Source organism: Lepisma saccharinum, chromosome 2 (genome assembly GCF_977018435.1).
Source record: "Lepisma saccharinum chromosome 2, izLepSacc3.1, whole genome shotgun sequence".
In the NCBI taxonomy this organism is placed as follows: Eukaryota; Metazoa; Arthropoda; class Insecta; order Zygentoma; family Lepismatidae; genus Lepisma; species Lepisma saccharinum.
Window position 1 is genome coordinate 117,085,912 of NC_139230.1, and position 19,637 is coordinate 117,105,548.

The 19,637-nt window shown below is 37.2% G+C and overlaps 1 protein-coding gene across 3 annotated transcripts in view; it reads left to right on the plus strand.

The window, feature by feature from the left end:
- The window catches only part of LOC145984127 (histone-lysine N-methyltransferase NSD3-like), a 338,807-nt gene that overhangs the window by 243,403 nt on the left and 75,767 nt on the right, over window positions 1–19,637 (plus strand). For all 3 annotated transcript variants that reach the window (XR_014441281.1, XM_083117563.1, XM_083117562.1), the window contains exons 10-11: window positions 6,500–6,648; window positions 12,654–12,805. Coding sequence is in view for 2 of the 3 variants with exons in the window: in XM_083117563.1 (XP_082973689.1) it covers window positions 6,500–6,648; window positions 12,654–12,805 (301 nt within the window). In the remaining variant the exon portion in view is untranslated. The remainder of the gene's footprint in view (window positions 1–6,499; window positions 6,649–12,653; window positions 12,806–19,637) is intronic.

A 19,637-nucleotide genomic window follows, 5' to 3' on the forward strand; every position in this document is an offset into this window, starting at 1 on the left:
ATAAACTGCCCCGACAAAGTCCGCACAAGCTGACAGAGGTGCAGGCCCAGTGCAGAGAGTTGCAATTTGCCAGACATTGCTACAAAACACACATGATCTTAGTTTTTGGAGGAGAATTGTGACAGGAGATGAGACGTTGGTGTTTTTGAAAACCCTGATACACGTAAACAGTGGGTGAGAAGAAGACAGGAGGCCATCGCTTATGTGAAACAGGACAGATTTGGGAAAAGCTCATGCTGATTGTGTGGTGGAATATTGACGGGATTGTCCATTATGAGTTTGTTCCAGAAGGTCATGCTGCAACAGGTGAACTGTATTCTGAACAATTACACTGAGTGTATGCTATTCTGAATGGGAAATACCTGGCATTAATGAGGAGAAAGGGGTTACTGATGCAAGTAGACAATGCTCCCAGTCACCGGTCTCGAAGAGTGACCAACACACTAGCTGAGCTTGACAGATTTGAGTTGTTACCTCATCCCGCCTATGGTCTGGAAGTTGCACCATAGGATTACGGTTTGTTTCGCTCTCTCTCACATTTCCTGTCTGGTCGGCTCTTCAATTCATATGATGAGGTAAATTTTACCTGTCATGGGTTTTTCAATTCTAAACCTGCCACCTGGTATCGCCATCAGATTGAACTGTTGTTGCAGAGATGGGTGAAGGTAATTGAACATGGAGGCCTGTACTTTGCTGAATAAAGTCTGTCTTTGTTTCTAATATTCTGTGTTTCATTTTCGTCCTTGTATGGTGCAGGACTTGTGGGACAGCCTGGTATTATTCTTTACAGATGTGTTTATGAATAATGTCAAGTTACTTGGATGCATGCGCCTTCTTGACATGCTCTCCTGTATTCTTTCCTCTATGAATACCTGTTTGTTCATCCTTCAGAGCTAAATGATAATACTGGATTCTTCATTCACTGATATCTAAAATTGCAAGAAAACATTTTTTGCACACTACACTTTCATTGAATTGCCACATAAGGAAAAAAAAAATAATTGAAAGTGAACTTCCTCCTTCTGTTTTCATTTTCTGTTTGTCACTTGGGATTTCACTTGCCTATTAGTGTACCAATTATAAGATGACATCATGTTTCAAAAACTATGTATTCTGCTTATATAAATCCTATTGTCTTAAATTAAAAGAACCTTATTTATGATAATAGAAAAATTGTATTTTGATGTCATGTATCCTACATATTTGTTACTCAGCATATATTGCTACTTTGTAATATATATCATCGGTCCAATGACATAACAACCTATCTAATTTTTTCCAACTTTTCAGGAGAAGCAAAAAACGTTTTCGCACACACTTTCGTAGATGTTTGTGAGAAAACTATTTACCCCATAACAAATTTTGTTTTGTCATTAAATTGTATTATGTTTCTGCTGTAAAATAGTGTGGTTGAATTTTACATGTGTTGCGTTATGTGCTTGAAATTTCATAATTTCTTGACATATGTCAGATCAAAATAATTACTCACACAGAAATATCTTTGAGATATGCCATGCAAATTAGTATCAAGTTACAGCTTCATGATTTGAGAATTATTCTTTTTTAGTCAAAATGTGAGCAAAACTATATAATATTTATGATTTTATTGTTCATGACGCTTTTTTTTTTTTTTCAAAGTGAATGGTTATTTTTATTTTGAAGTTCTTTAGATTTACATGCTTTAAGTACGTGTACAAATTACAAAACTCTTCACTACAAGTACAATTAAAAAGTTATACATGCAAAATTACTAAATAAGAAGAGTACAATATTAGGAGATAATTTGGCTACATTAAATAAACATCAATAAAACATTTTTGTGGAATAGAGTGGAGAACAGATTCAGTGATTCAAATTTGCGTAAAAGTTTTTGCAGTCACTGTCTAGAACAACGGGAAAAGGACCTTCACACATTGACAATAAACTGCATATTTCTCTTGCGCTATTTTCACAGATTCTTTGTTCAATCTAGGTGGCATTCTCGCAGCTATATCTTTAGTATTACATCTCTTTACTATGATTTTTGCAGGATTCTCTTGCAGTAAACTTGTTTTTATGTAGATAGTATTTCTGCAATCGTAGTTCACGAATATCTTTCCAACTGAACTTACCACCATCATCAGTCTTCTTAAGCTGGAAAAGCCTCAGATCTTCAGCAATTGCCTTAAAATTCAGAAAATCTTCCATCTGCATTATGTGCACGATGTAAGGATGGTTTCTTCGGGCTATTTTTATGATGTTTACAAGCTGAGAGGGGAAAAATATCTCTCCGACTTTCAGTAACGATCTGGAGATTGCACTGTGTGCAGAGTCTCCCTCGTTTTTGCCCATGATGAGGCTCAAAAAATCTGAGCACAATTTCTTTTATATTCTCTGCTTTTAGCATTACATGCATAAGCGCAGCCACCACAATCCTATTCTTGTTTTGGCCAACACAACTGTCAGCATATAAGTAAACTGTATTCTTCTTTTCTTGGTCCACTTTCATAGATACTGGCAAAGACATGTTGCTATTTCGCATGATCCACGCTTGCTGATTCCTTCATGCCACAAGAAACCATGACAATTTTTCATGTTAAGTTCATAGACAGTGAAGTTGTAGTTAGCCAGATGTCTGTTGTAGAACACAGATGAGTGGTTCGACATAGGCAAGTGAATAACTTGTTGCAGATTAAAAACAGCAGAACAGGTTGCTGTAGTCTTACTTATTGCTTTCAATTCTCTCACTTTACTTTTCTCTGCAACGTGCTGCTTAAATTTATCTTCTAGCTTCATTTTATCTTAATCAGATCGCGCATTGTACATAATGCAGAATCCACACTGATCTATTTTGGGTTGATGAAATGCAAGATTCATACCCTCAAAACCATTTGTGTATGTTTGCAAAGATGCTTGGCATGTTGTGTCAATCTCTTCCTTGTACATCTCATACATCTTCTTTACAGTTAAATCAGAATGCAGATACTCCTTTGTTGAATATTTTCTACAATAGTGAGACTCCATTCATGGAAAGCGATTTATGTGATGATCAACTATACTCAGTTTCCTCTCATCATTTTCGTTCAAATGTCTGTATCTTCCACCTCGTTTTTCAGTTAGTAATATGCCTGTTTCTTGAATGTTGTTCACTGTCGTACTTACAAATCGTTCGCTAATTCCAAGAATATTCAAAAACATCTTCTTGCAAACCTTCAGCCTTGTTCCATCCAGGGAAAGATAGTAAAATTGTGTTTTTGTACATCTCGATGCTTGTTTTGTGGTTTTTTGTCTCGTATCTTCTACATCAATGTGTCGTGCTACGTACTCCCTTTGACGTTGCAAGTTTCCAAGATCGAAAAATCCATTTAAAATAATTATTCGTGATTTATCATTGTTCTTCAGTACATAACATTTTTTCTTCCTTTCTGGGTGCAGCCTGTGGAGGGGAATTTCAGCAATCTTCTTTTCTTAACAACCTTCCCTGTAGTTGAACTGAAGTATTCATAGCCTTCATTACGCAACTTCTTACTCGGATTTTTCTTCCCTCCTTTTCTAGAAGCTGTAGTAGAGCCTTCTTTTGGTGATCCGTCGACATCATAACTTTCAGGATTTGTTGCAATGTGGACTCTAGTGATGGCATTGCTATCACATATTAAATAATTGTTATCCTGCACTTTGTTTACCACACATTTTGAATTGTCAATAACGCCCCGTTTCTTGTGTAATGTACAGTCATTATCTTGAACAAAATGATCCCAGCAAAGCAGGATGTGACATCTGGAACATGAGGAGAAGACCTCATCCTTGCATCCTCTTGCTTCACAATGTTGCAATTTTCCTGGCAAATAATCTGGATCATCCGAGTCACTGACATCTTCAAGAAATTCACTTTCGGCATCAAAGTCACTCTCGTCCTGTTCTTGTGTAGGGGATGATACATCATCCTTCATCTTCAGCAGATAAGACAGAGGTACATCTTCATCAGATGATACGGCAGATTCTTCATTCAATGTTTCTATGACAGTCCCTTTGTACCACTTCCTTTCTGGAGGCCAGTAAAATTTTACAGATATCCCGGCTTTGATGTTATTTTCCCTCTTTCCAATCACGTGTAGTTCTCTTGGTGGAACAATATTTCTTGAGCCATCTTCCCAGAGCACTAAGACATCCATCTTATTCCTAAGATTGCTGATCTCAAAATGATCGGGACAAGTTGAAAGCTTTGAGAATATTTTGACAACTTTGCATATTGCCTAACAGAGCTTACAAACAATGCTTAATATACAGCTTTGATCCTCCTTCGAAAAACCCGTGCTGCTAATGTTAAATTGTGCTATTTCCGACATCAACAAAATGTATCTAACAATTCATTTTACCTCTTTCTTTCCTTATCCTTTGTTAGACCATTTCGATATTGTTAAGATTGTGACCGCTGATTTGTAAACACTGAAATATACATTTCTGCATTGCTTTATTTTCCTCTTTGTGAGTGTATGGGCCCCGATTGTTGCATTTTTTTGCTGTAAGCAAAAGGAGATACGCCGACTAGTGAAACAGTTTAGGATTTACTTTATCTGTCATAATGACGGAAGTCAAGATACACTGCTATGTCATACCAAATTTTTTAACAAATTGAGATACGCAAAATCAAAAAATATTCATAACTTCCTTATTAATTGGATTTGAGTTACACCGATTTGCCAGGTGATGCAGGTCACCAGTATGATCACAACAATGTTAATAACTCCATTTCGCAAAAAAATGAGATACGTCGTTATGTCATTGGACCGACGATATGTCACATGCAGCATGTGTTAACTTGTAAAATGTTTTCTAAGAGCTGTAAATCTTCACACACTGAAAAACACTGTCTTCCAGTCTGGTAAACCAGGAAATCCTTGAAAAGTCAGGGAATTTACTTTTCTGGAAAAGTAATCTAAAGTTCAGGGACATTTCCTGTATTTCTGTAAAAATGAACTTTTTGTAGTAGGGTACTACAGAACATTCTCTGACATACACTATGAGACTCTGCGGCATGCGGCCCGGCGACAGCGCTTGTATTTCCCTGTGAACAGGGTCCACGACAGTTGCTAAAGTCGGCTATTAAAATTACAGTTTCATGTTGTGCTAACTTTGACTACAGAAGCTGTTTAAAATGATGCCCCTCTGCTGCAACACATTCCTGGCATCTCCGAAGGAAATTGGCATTTACACGTGCAAGTTCGTCTACTGTAATTCTCACGATTTCTTGTACAATACTCTCTTTTAACTCACGGATGGTGTGCGGATTGTCTTTGTATACTTTATTTTTTAGATTTATTTTTATTTTGTTTTTATATTTAGATTTAAGAATTTTTCCGGCTCTAAATGCTGTGGTTTTTGAAACACCCGTTTCTTGTGAGAAGTGGCAGATAGATTTCCGAGGAGACTGTTCTAACCTTTGTCCTATCTCATCGAGTTTTTCCTCAGTAACTACACGTAGGTTTTTCTTTCCACTTTTATTCAGAACTGATCACATGTTAAATATAGTGGTCATATGTGGTCATATGTGGAACAGGAACACCAGGAAATTTCATTGCAAAACATCGTCGCACTTTTCCACAATTCCTCTTTCTGAAGTAACACTTAACAAGATAAATACTTTGTTGTAATGTAAACTTTTGTGGTGCCATATTAAGCCACAATCTTCAACACATGGACACAACACAACACAACTTCCGAGGGAGGATTATACTGGTGTCAGTCTGCAACATCAACAGAAAGGGAAAGAGATCGAAGGCAGGGAGAGTGAAAAAACAGACTTTAGCATGTGACTGTCACGGACCCGTTCACCGGGAAAGACAAGCACTGATGCCGGGCCGCTTGCCGCTGAGTCTCGTAGCGAATATCAGGGAATACTCTGTAGAAGTAGGTTATTGAACAAAGAAAAAAAGACAAGCAAAAAATTTTAGAAATCTATTACAGCAAGTGGCTGTTGGAATTTACTACTTTTGTATTGCAATATCTGGTAGATATTACATATATGACTAAATTTTTTGATGCAAATGTATTATTTATGCCATAACTGTTGTAATTGTTTATATAAAAAATAATTCTTTGTTTACTTACCATTAGTCAATACATGACAGGTATTACATAAAAGCTCACCCCTGATACCCCCTATCCAACAGTCAATTTATTTTCAGTTTCATGTTATTGTTCTACAAGCTTAGTTAAGTGGGATTCTGAGTGTGGTGTTTAGCTAAAACATAGTGACCTTCTTTCACACACAAATACATGATTTGCCCCAATGACTCATCTGGAAAATTTTGCTTCTTGTACTTGAAATCCTGGAAAAGTCAGGAAATTTTGTTTTTACAAAATTGTAGACACCAAGTTTATCTTTTTGATATTTACACCAGCTTTTCCTTTTATATATATCTTTTTGAATATCCCATGAATTGGTGCCAGTTATGTTAATGATGTATTTGTTCTAATTAGCAATAATATATGCAAAAATTATTCTTTCTCTTATTTCCAGACACCACTACCATATAAGTTCATAGTCAGACCCATTTATGTTCCTCCTGTTTCCCCAAGGAAGCTTGATACATCAGAGATGGCAAAATGTAAATGTGGCACGTGGAGTAAAAGAGACTCATGTGGCCCAGAGACTGACTGCATCAATAGGTAATTAATTTCATTTCAACTTGTCTTCCCCTCTCCCCTCTTTCTGTCTCTTTTCTTTCTCTTACTCTTCTTTCTCTCTCTTCTTTATGTATCTCTCCATTTTCTCAACCCACTCCTTTCTTCTAATTATTCTTGCTCACAGGGTAACGTGTTTGTTACCTTGCAAGAAAGAAACTTCGAGTTTGGCTCCCCTGTGGAGGCACTTTGCCCAGTGGGTCAGATCCCACTTTAAACTGTAAGTTCAGTCCTGATTAGCTTGTCTGAGCAAAATGCAGCAGGCTGAAAACAAACCATGCTTTGGATCATGACTTTAACAGTTACTTTCTGCTGGAAATTTTCTTGCAAAGAAATTACACACTATTGAGAATCATTAATTGTAAAGAAACAATGTGTGAAGACTTCATGTGTTTTGAATGAATGATTGAATGAGTAAAATAAATTTTTGTGTGCCTCAGGACCTTGGCTATTTGCGCCCATCATATTATATGGGGACCAGCCCCTTATCATAAATAAAATCAACATTCACTGTAAAGGGGCACTCAGGGGGCAGATTCTATAAACTTCTATACAAACAGCATGAGATAATGATTTTATACCATCTAACATACCCCTTTCTCTCAGTCACTCATGCGCGTGTATATATATGTATGTGTGTGTCTTCATGTTCACTGAGGGGTTGGGGTTGGGGGGGTACCTGAACAATTCAAAATGGGAAATGTGGCCAAACCACACTTCCATTTTACAAGTCACTTAACTTCAAAAAAAGCTTTGTACAAAACATTTTTTTAAAAATATTGTTCATCATTTGTTTAATAATTGGCGAAAAATTGCCTATTTAAATTTGTATCTTGACAAAAATGTTCCAGGTCACTTTATGATCAGAACAGCTACAGTGACTGGGCCTTCAGTTTAAAGTGGGATTTGACACCTCCACAAGAAATCTAATCTCATTAAAAATGCTTTAGCCTCTCTCAATTGTTTTTCAAGAATTATATGGGCATCTTTTATGTGGATAAAAAGGTCAGAATAAGCATAAATTAGGAGTTTGTGAACATTTGTTGAATGTGTTTAAAGAAAAGTAATGATCTAGTAATTATTTCTTCAAGGTCATGACCTAACCATTGTTGTTAAGTCACCCAGAATGCTATTGTACAGATTTGCATTTTGGCCCTGACCATAGTAAACTAGGTAATTGTAATTTTGCCCAATTCTGCTGAGGGTTGATCTATGTGAGCATCTCATTTCAGACATCCATGTTTCTGTCCATGGCATATCCTGAAAATCTGACCTGGTTTCCCCATAACATTTCCCCCAGCCATATTACAAACCTACAGTGTTAATTTTGCAGAACAGTGTGTCATTCAACTTTTATTTGTGTGTGTCTTTACTTTTAGATCACCCTGAACTTTTATGACAATGAACTGCTCCATCAAATGGTAACTGCATTTCTCAATAGACCCTGGGGGTTTAAAGGGTAACCCTTTGCGAAAACACCCAAAATTCAACCTCCCTTCTACATACCCTGGACTACATTTTGCAGACTAGTGATGCTCTAGCACAGGGGTTTCCAACTGGCGGCCCGCGGGCCGCATGCGGCCCCCGATGCCTTCTTTTGCGGCCCGCGAAGCCAGTTTGCAAAATACATTAATTTTATTAAAATACGTTCTATATTTACTGAAGGAACGGAAGGTCTGTGAAGAAAGACCATATCACAGGTAGAATTTATTTTGCAGTCAATAATGATCATCATCAGAATCTAAAAGTGACGTAACTTTCTCTTCACACCATGCATTTCAACCCCTTCGCTATGCGGAATGAACGTTTGAAAGTGTTTTTTCTTCAATGAAGTTCATCAAGAACCGCTACAGAAGCCGACTGGCAGATTCTTAACTGCTTCACCTTCTGAGACTTTCAAATACAGAAATTGAAGTGGACATTTCAACTTAAATACAAGAAGCCTCAATTTTAACATTGAACACTTACTATGAAGGATTCTTATTTGTATGGTCTGTTTTTCATTTCTTTCAATTCATCCATAAGTATTGTTTTTTTTTTGTGAAATAAATTGTAATTATACAATTTTGATTTGTGATTTCATTGTTTTTATTGCCTCATTTTAGTAATTTAGGTCATGCGAAAGTACTACATATTTTCAGTTCGGTACTTACAATTTTTGTAATTTTTAATCCCCCCCCCCAAAAAAAATGCGGCCCGCCAATCAACTGCTAGATATAATTTTGGCCCTCAGACCTTCTGAAGTTGGAAACCACTGCTCTAGCATATGGACTCTATAATTCCCGCACCCCTCCTGCCTTTTGGATGTGGATGATTCCTCATCCCCTGGTCTTTTTTCTATCCTCTTCTCTTTATTCCTTGTTCATTCTTCTTCTGGTAGTCCCAGACTCTTGCTAAACTTGACCTGTCAATCACCTGTCAGTGATGGTTCCGTCAAGATGTGATATGCATGTACATTTCTTAAAGAAATCTTCCAAGCTTCGTGTGAGGAAGACTGATATAGGGTAGAAATATTATGTGTAAAGTGTTTTTAATTTCTTAATAAACTGCCTTGGTCAGCAAATTTAGTTTATTTAATATGGAAACAATGCTTAATTGTGTTACCATATGAATCGAAGCATTTAGCTTCTAGAAAAATGCCATTCGTGGTAGACTTCTGATAATGATGCCATACCCATAATTTTCACAAAAGAGGCATATTACAATAGAGAAGGCAAGAAAATATGAAACACATGGCACGTTATTGTATTTTTCTTTTTAATGTTGCTTTTGTGAATTATCAGGTTGTATACTTGTAATAACTTTAAACAATACTGCCAATTACACTAAAAATGAAAGACTTTATATATACTTAAGAGAAAGAAAAAAACACAAGAAGCAATAATTCTCTCTTTTTCATTTTCCCCATGTTTACAACTGTAATACAACTGACTTCAATCATCATATTTAATAATTAGAGCCTTTATAGTCTACCACCAATTATTGTGGTAAAGAGAGACAAGGATATTGTGAGACTTTTGCATTGAACTTATTTGATGCTTCATAATCTCAAATTGTGTAAAGTGAACCTTGTGCATTAGTTTTGATTACAAAAAATATGTTCACTGGAGTTAATTGCCAAATTTCCTAAATATATATAAACAAAATGAAAGTTGAAGGTATATGCATTATAGCAGAAGGCATACAGTAACAAGGATGGTTTACCATAGGTTATTCAGTGTATACCCCCATATATTCTCATCTACAGTCCTGCTTTCAGAGTAAAAATGTTTTTTTTTTTTTTCAACTAATTTCTTTCATTCTTTTTGCATTACCAAACAGATATAACTTTCTTGAGATGACTTGTATGTATGTTATATGTATTGCTGTATGAGAACCAGAGGGATGTAACACCAATTTATTAAATTTACAGAAGAGAGAAAATGTCTTGACTCTTAAAAATTAAAGCTCTTCTGAGAAGCTAAGTTAAACAAACCAAATACCATATTTTTATCGAAAACCACAGTTTTGGAGTTGCGTTTCCCCTGGTTCTCACATGACAATGTATCCTTGTTTCCATTGTTTTACCAGAATGGTATGAGCACTACATTTTTTTTGATTGCTTCTTTGGGGGTAGTTGCCTTATAATCAAAGGTTCCAGGTTCGATTTCTATAGAGGCTCATTCCACAATGGCTAGATTCACACTATAAACTGCAGGCCCAGTCCCAATTACTGATACCAGTACAACATGGACCAAAAGTAACCTTATAATACACACACTCCCAGGGTGCCATTAAAATGGTGCCCACAGACCACAAAAATGTATAAAGGGCATCAAAACAAGTAACTTGTCCCACTAACATTTTTATTGGCAGTGCATCATTTCGGCACTATGAAATGTGTAAAAAGTCAATTTTGGTCAACTGTATGCTAGCAACATTTGATTTCGTCTGTGAAGTTTCTCCCTGTCATGAGATGGTGTGTGCCAGTGTTGCAAGAAACACACATGTTCTTTAAAAGAAATTAAAGCCAACCAACCATGTCATGTGTTGTAAAAGGCAGCAAGGAATTTGTTCAGTGACCTAATGTGAAGTAAAACCAACAATGCAAAGAACAGTGGGAGAATAAGTATTGTATCCAAAAGGAAATGGTGGAAGCTGAAGCTGAAGAAGGCAGGAGCTGAAGAAATTGCTGGGAAGGGGATAGGGAAGTGTGGGGGGTGAAGCTGATGAAGGTAGGACTGGCAGCCTCTGAAGGCCAATAATTTTCTTTCTCTTCTTTTGTTTAGCCTTGTTTCATGCACACCTAAACTTGCTATCTTGGGTTTTGTTCCATTTACTTGCAAATTATGCTTCTATTTCTATTCTGAAGCATGTGTATTTTATACAGTGCAATCATACATTTCTTGTTGTACAAGAAATTCCTTTGATCCATGTTTGAGCATTTCAAAATGCAGTTACACATGGTAAAGTAAGGGCTCAGTTGTCATGGAAAATATACATGATAGAGACTTGAAAGAAGGTGGTGAAAATGCATGTGTTCAGTTATAGAGGTCAGGTGAACAAGACCCAGAGACACAAGTCTGGGTCCTGGTCATGGCACCTTTTGTTTCTTTGTAACTAAAAATGTGTACAAGACTGTTTCCTTTCCTAGTGCTTTTATCAAGTGCAAAAGTTCATGACACTGTGTAGATTATGAAATAGAGAATTATGTAGAGTATATGTAGAACCTCTCCTTAGTTGAATGGTTATGACAGTTAACTTACCAGCAGAAATCTTTGAAATTTAAAGACCCATCCCTTGAAGAAAGGTAAGTTTGAACTCTACAAAATACATGTACTTCAGAATAAAATAATATATAAAATAGAATGAAAGTGAACCTTTAATTTTCAAGTAATATTTTTGCATAAAAAACAAAGAAAATATTGAATATTAGGCACACACAGAAGATGTACTACGTAGAAATTTTCAGTGAAAAATGCAGGCTTGACCAGGACTCAAACCCGGGTCTCTGGCATACCATGTCATTGCTCTAACCACCGTATGCCAGAGACCCGTGTTCGCCAGAGACCCAGGTTCGCCAGAGACCCAGGTTCGAGTCCTGGTCGAGCCTGCATTTTTCGCTGAAAATTTCTACGTAAAGAAAATATTACTTTCCCATGGAGGCTACCCTCCCCCCCTCCTCCCCTCTCTTCAATTCTTAAATCCCTCATCCTTGACAGCAATTTCTGATTCTGGTTGTGGGAACACTTGAGGCAGGGTGGATTTTCTTTCCCTTCTGCCTCAGCTTGATCCATTTCCTTTTAGATATGATACTTATTTTTCCACCATTCTTTTTACCATTGGTTTACTTCCCATTGGGCCACTGAGACCTCACTGTATTTTACAATGCATGATGTGGTTGATTGGTTGTAATTTTTTTCAGAATAAGCTTGTTCTTTGCAAGACTGGCAAATGCTGTTTCACAAAGGGCAAAAACGTCATAGATGCGATCAAATGTTATGTTGGGTTGCCAGCATACAGGCACTAATGACAAAAATGTTACTGAGACAAGTTGTTTGTTTTGATTCTCTCTATACATTTCCATGGTCTGCTGGTGCCTGTGTATATATAATGTAAATTTCAAAGATTGCCTGATTTATTAATTTCTAGTAATTAATTACAAAACCACCCCAGATAATTATATTTATTTAATATTTTATTTTTTCTTCTGGCATGCTTTATCTTAAAACAAAACACAAATGTATGTACAGTCATGGAAACAAATACTACCCCCATAGAGCCTTAATTACAGTAGTCTTATGGGTAATTATTTTTTTCTGCAACTGTACATGAAGTTCATTTTGATATTGTGTAATGACCAACACGTCGTACACTATAAGTTTTCAAATCTGTCACTTATAATAAAAAATCTTAGGAACTGATTTGTTTGAATTGATGCATTCCTTGTAGAGCAAAAAAAGCTTGTATTTATAATTGATTAAAATAACAAAAAAAATTTATTTGTGCAGGAGATCACGAATTGAATGCAACCGTCATGCTTGCATCATCAAAAACTGCAAGAACCAGCGTTTCCAGTTAACTAAATACTTACGTGTAAAACCCTACTGGATAGTGAAGCAACAACGTTGGGTGCTCTTGTCAGTGACAAAAATTTGTAAAGGTATGTCTTGCTCAATTTTTAAATCTGAATTTTTAAATCTGAATTTTTAAATCTGAATGTTGATGGCTACAGAACAGTGCTTGGAGTAGGGTGGTGACAAGGACACATTAGGGGGTTCGTCCATTCAAACCTATTCCTAACCAGTGGCGGCTCGTGGTGTAGCTCTATGGGTGTGCACTTCAGTCTATCGTCCAGAAGTGTTATACCACCCCTGTGAAATACTCACACCCGTTTTTCCATACATAATGAAGCTTAATATATTGGCAACCCAAGTTTTGATCACCTTTCAGTGAAAATGAGGCTATGACAGAGTTATACGTATTTCATGATTTTTTTAACACAATTTTTGTTTGCAAATTTCAAATATTTCTGAAATTATCCAGCCAATCACGAGAAGAGTGATGTTATTGTGCAGTATGTAATTTAGTAGGGTTGTTCCGAAGCCGATTACAGATGTATGAAAATCGGCCGAAATTGACACATCGGCATCGGTATCGGAATCGGCAAAAATCCGATATTTAAACCGGTACAGATCATACTACAGTTTTTACCTTCTAATAAGTTTTATATTCTAGTTTTGTAAGATTTATTGAAAATTAGGTTATGATTCTTCATTATTGTAGAGTTTTTGTAATAAAATTATTGCAAACTCATTCAGAGGATCAACCTAACTATAAATCGGGAATAAAACAGTACATTGCTGAACCAGAATCTTCTGTTGTATTGGAAATTCAAAAATGAATATTCAAACCTGAAGCAAGTCCTGAGAAAATACTTGGGCATACCTGGGGCATACCTGCTGCATCAGTATTCAGTGATTGAGTGTTCATTGTTTCTGAACAGATTTGCGATAAGAGAAGAAGTAGGTTACTTTCTGAAGTGCTTCCAAATCTCGTGTTTCCGAATTTGAATCTGGCAGAACAGGAATTCATTTTGCATTTCAAAGAACTGCTTGTGTACTAATGTTTAATCTCTTGAGAATCCATGTTGTTCTTAAAGTTTCACATAACATTTTGTAGATGCAAATGTACATTTGCATCTCTTGAGAATATATATGTATATATATATGTGATATGCAATAGAAATGTACATAGCAAATTTATATTTGTCATGCTGAAAATAACATCCGATTTCTGTTTAATAATCTTATGTATCGGAATCGGTTAAATATCGGCATCGGTATTGGTTCCAAAAATTATCGGTGAGTACATCGGCATCGGTAAATTTTCAGCTTCGTCACATCCCTATAATTTAGCATTCGACAACCTGACAAAATCACTCAAAACATAGAAATTCCGATCCACAATATTAATACTATTGTCGATTTGCAAAATATTTCATTATAACTTTCTCCCCCGCTCTGCTGATATTAATGAACAAAGAGAATAATAACATTGGCGAACACCAAAGGTGTACACCGATCCAACTACCACATGGAGGAAATCAGTTGTAATCTATCTAGCTGTTGTTTCTTTCTAACGACATCCTGATCAAACCAAGCAAATCAAGCGAAATCAAGAGAATAATAAATTTTAAAGCAAATAACAGTACTCACTAAGTTCACACTGCCCTACTTCGTAATTGTACTTCAGAATTTTCCTTCTCTTCCGTCGTATCCATATATTACTCAGTGGCTACAGGCTTTGTAGCTAACTTCCCTCCAAAAATGCAATAACATTAAATATTAAGTCTGCTTTTGCTGTGTACAGTTTGCCTATTCATCATGACGTCGAACACTTTGCACTGAAACAGGAACAACCTTTTGACAGTGTTAAACAATTTTGTAATGCAAATTTTGCACACAATGCAAAACAGCTGACTATTTGATGCACGCTTCCTCCCTGCAGGTTGATAATTTGGCTACTGCACCACAGAGACTGTTTATTTTGACCAAGATGCATGAAGCAAAGGCATGCTTAAAACACCTGTTTTGGTTTCAGTTGTCCTCCCCCCCCTCCTCCTTTTCTTCCCCTGTTATGGTCGGGACAATATACCATCGTAATTTCCCTTTCATAAAAAAAAATCCCTCAAATTTATGATGATGTATGGGTTGCATAGACTCTGTCACACGATCTCCAATAGATTTGGTTTAGAACACTACATTGGGTTTCCAACACTACATTTCTTCGCACACAGATAGCTGTGTTCACTGCCTTCCTAAATGATGCAACCTCCCCTCATACAGTGCTCAAGCCAAAACACCCAATCAGCATCCTCTATGAGACTGCTGCAACAGAGTCATAGGGAGCGAAACTACCATTGTGTTCAACCCCGATCGCGGCCTGGTCTATTTGAGTTGATATCACTGATTGCAGGCTTCTCCACCATCTCTCATGGTGGAGCGGCGTGGGAACACTTGATGTTTCAAAGGAGATAGAGTTCAATAATTAAGTATAATAATAATGATTTGAGTAAATAGCAACAGGGAACCCTGGATCATCCAAGTGATGCGGAAGAGCCGTTCCCTTTTATGCCCTTATTTTTACAGTATTTTGAAGCATTTCATGACTTGGCGTAGCATTTTAAGATGTATATTTTAAGAGGCCACAGCCTTTTGCAATGTATGTTAACCTAACCAGCAGTGTTGCCAATTGGGCGTAGCATTTTATGATGTATATTTAAGAGGTCATAGCATTTTACAATGTATGTTAACATTACTGGCAGTGTTGCCAACCCTCCATAACAATTTCACCATACAATGTTTTACGAGTTAAACTAACCTACAACTAGTGAGTTGGGAACACTTATTCGATCATGCACAATCTATTACGAACTAAAATAACCTCGCCCATCGGTACATGGTTCTGATTGCTTGAGACAGGTCATGTGATTGCCAACTCTCCCCTTGAAAATTTCATCAGATGAGCCAAAGCCCTTCATGAGCTATTTTTGCGCATGCCTGTACGTGAGCCTCGAAAGTCTCTCATGAGCCTCTGAATTTCATACCCTGCCTGCCACGGCACTACCTTCCTGTTAGCGCAAGAATTTCACATGCCTTCATGGTAGTTTTCCCTTTAGGGTAAAGGGGGTCGCATACCTTCATGGCCGTTTCCACAACACGAAAAGTGAGAAAAATAAAATGAAGATTGTCCTCTAGCAAGGCCAGGAGCACTTTTCGCCATCCGGCTCTTTTCTTGCGTTGTTAACCGAGGAAACTAAAACTGAGTGGCATGCACGGAAGTAAAGGATTTTGGTTCTGTTTGCTTTGCAAGAAAACGTTTTACTGTGTTATCCATAAGCTATAAATTTGCCTTGCGAGGCGAGCCAGCGCTCTTCAAGCAGGTGAATCGGTCACTAGTTGCTAAATGCATCAGCGAGGCCTTTCTTGAAGCAAACGGAAAAAATAAAATAACCTGACCAGGGAAAAGAAAGTAACGCACCATAACATGCCGACCAACGTGTTCGGCTACAACAGAAAGAAAACTGGCGCCTTGCTTCCCAAGTACGTCAAGATATCAAGCGATGCTTTGATTGCTTTCCAAACTGACCTGCTGGCCACCACGGTCGATTGGACAACCCTACTTGGCAAAGTGCCAAGATATAGAGGACAGGCCTTGAGGGGAAATCAGTGTATGTTGAACGGTGTCGCCAATCTGCATGGTTAACCACCAGAATATAACTAACAGAAAAACTGAGAGAGACATGTACAGAAGTAAAGGATTATTGCGACAAGGATACCACACAAACATGCTACACACACACACACTCACAAACAAGGCAAGTTTTCCCCCCTGAATTTTGTTGCCTGCCCAAAAAACACTCTTTCAGTTTGAAGTTGTCACGTCCCTGCAGCACCCTCACAATAATGAACACAAAGTACTGTGACTGAAACGAAATTATACGTGTGCGTTGGTTCGAGATTATGAATTGGGATAAAATTTAGACATAATGAATCTGAGTAGAAAATGCAACTTGCATATCACAATTATCCTGTCCAACTGATCTCCATATGTAGTTAGCACATCATACTTCAAGTATAGGTTATGATTGTTTCTAGGCTATGAACAAGATGTGCCCTGTGCTCCCCACCCCCTTCCCATAAAACAAAAATGGGATTGTCCCCGCTGAACAAACTCATAAATTAAAGTGTTCAAAAACAGCTATTAAGCATGAATATAACAGAAAAAACTTAATAGCATTACAACTAATTATAAGCTACATCGAGACCGAGACTTAATGATGGTCTGAATAAATTTCTCTACTTTCAATTCCGAGTTCGACTCTGTGATGTATTGCTTTCCTTTATGATCTAATACTGCCAGTTATGTAACAGTTCATGCAGGAGTAATTCTGTTGAGTGATTTTTCCTAAAAGCGAATTGTCTCTCCTTAAGTAGGTTGTTACAATGTAAGTATTATTCTTATTGTTTATCTATTACCTTTTCAATGTCTCTCCATAAGTTGGTTGTTACAATGTAAGTATTGTTCTAATTTTTTATCTATTACCTTTTCAAGAGTCCGACTTAATGAGGAAGTTATCAATATAAACCAATAATTATTTAATTGTGATGGGGACCCACGTTTATATATGGGTGTGACCCTTGTGTGTTTCCAGCTTTTGGGAAAGATTCTGCTTTTTATGGATGAGTTAATTATATCTGTGAGAGGTTCGGCAATCCATGGTGCGAGCATATATAATATGCGATTACTTATTCCATCAAAATCTGTATCTTTTCTGACATTAAGTTTTTGAAGGATTTTCAGTACATCATCATGTGAGATGGGTGTAAAATTGAAGCTGGCTTCTCTAGATTGACTGGAGTTTTCAGTTTGTTTGCTAGTTTCATTTTTCTTGAGCGTTATATCTTTCGTGAATGTATTCGATATTGACTTTCCGACATTAGCAAAGTGGTAATTCAGGACATTCAGCACCATCATGGCTTCGGAAATTATTTCATTGTTTTGTTCAATAGATGTGATGGATTGTTTTTTTTTTGTCATTTCTCGTTAAAAAACTAAAAATCTTGAATTTATTGTTGCCTGCATATTTACCAGAATAGATCTGTTGAAGGAGATAATTTCTTTCTCATCTTTTACTGTTTTCGTTATGTAGTTCCTTAAGGTCTTGCATTGTTCCCACATGTAATTATTATTGGAACTACGTGCTTGTTTGAACATCCGGTTCTTGAGTGATCAATCTAAGAAGACCGCCAGTGATCCAGGGATGCTTGTTGGCCTTAACACGAAACTTTTTTATTGGCGCATAGACATCAAGTGCTTTGGTTATTAAAGACTGCAAATATGTTACCTTATCATTTGTATCCAACATCATTGTTGTTTTGTGAAAGGGTAGATAGGAACAATGATCAACAAACTGATGTCCAGGGAAGTTTTTAAATGAATGCCTGGTTACTAGTATTCAAGGAGATTTCATGCAGTAGGTTTCATGACATCATGATTTGTATCCGACAAGAACCAAAGTGTGACAAGCTAGAAAAGATTGCAAAATAGTTTCTAATTATTCATTAAAAGTGACTGAGGACTTGGGATGTCTATACACACATCCGAGAATTAAGGACTTGTCATTTTGTTTGAGTTTCAGAGACACCCACAATCCTTCAATGTCCACATCCAACACACAATAAATAAGTTCCGGTATTACGTCGGTTTTTACGTAAACAATAATGCCGCCCATTTGCTTAGGAAAGTCACTATCGAGCCTATACATTTTGAATGCATACAATGTGCCAATCTGGAATGGAATCATGTAGCCAATTCTCAGTGAATGCAACGCAAGTGAAATTAGTAATGTTTGAAGCTGCAATTTGATATATTTTGTTCTTCAGCTGGTTAATATTGATGTGGCCCACCGTGATATTTTCTGTTATTTGGGATTGCGAGGTCCTCTACATGTGTATACAAGTTTGCAAGGTAACTCCAGTTTGCCACGCTCAGGAGGTGCAAAGCCACGAGGGGTGGCAGGTCATTGTCATGCGGGGAGAGAGGAAAGCTATTTACAGCCCCAACATTGTCCTCTCAGTCATGGCATCAGGGAGAAGGGAGAGTGGCCATTCTTACAAGAATCAGGGAACATCTTTAAGGGTGTCCAACAAGCTGTCTGGCACTGACACAGCACAACATTGACCTTTTGCCTCCTTGTATTTAAATTAACAAATCTCATGATTGATAGTAAAATGATTAAATATATATATATATATATATATATATATATATATATATATATATATATATATATATATATATATATATATATATATATATACACACACAAATGATGAGGGAGAGAGTAAAAACTTACCATACGAAGATAAATAATTCTATATTTCGTGATCTGAGTAGCATTTTCAAGATAGAATGAAAAAGATCAGCGTCACTTGGAGAAGAGGCACAGAATACTGACTGTATCATCTCTTATGATCAGTGTTGCCAGAAACAGTTGATAGATGACGAAAAGTACTTTAACCAGTGTTTACTGTAAGGTTGGGTGGGTAGTTTCGGGGAGGAGAGGAAAGGGTTACTGGTTGGCTAAGTTGATTCCGGGGGGTATAGTGGAGTGCATGCCTGCTATATAGGCCCTTTCCCATCGCCTGCGGAAAGATGTGCCAGAGCAGGGGGGTAAAAGATGGATGATGGCAACACGGAAGCAGTTATTGAAGGTGGTGTTGTGGCTGTTGGTGTGGATGGCAACTGTGAAATCGGAGTTTTGGGTGGAGGAATGGTGATTCTTGATCCTCAGATTCAAGGGGGTGGAGGTTTCGCCTAAGTAGAAGTTGCTGCAGATTTTGCAGATGAGGGTGTAAATTAGGTTGGATGAGTGGCAGGTGCCATTAGGGTGAAGGGTGAACTCACCTGCCACTGTGGGGATCAGGAGG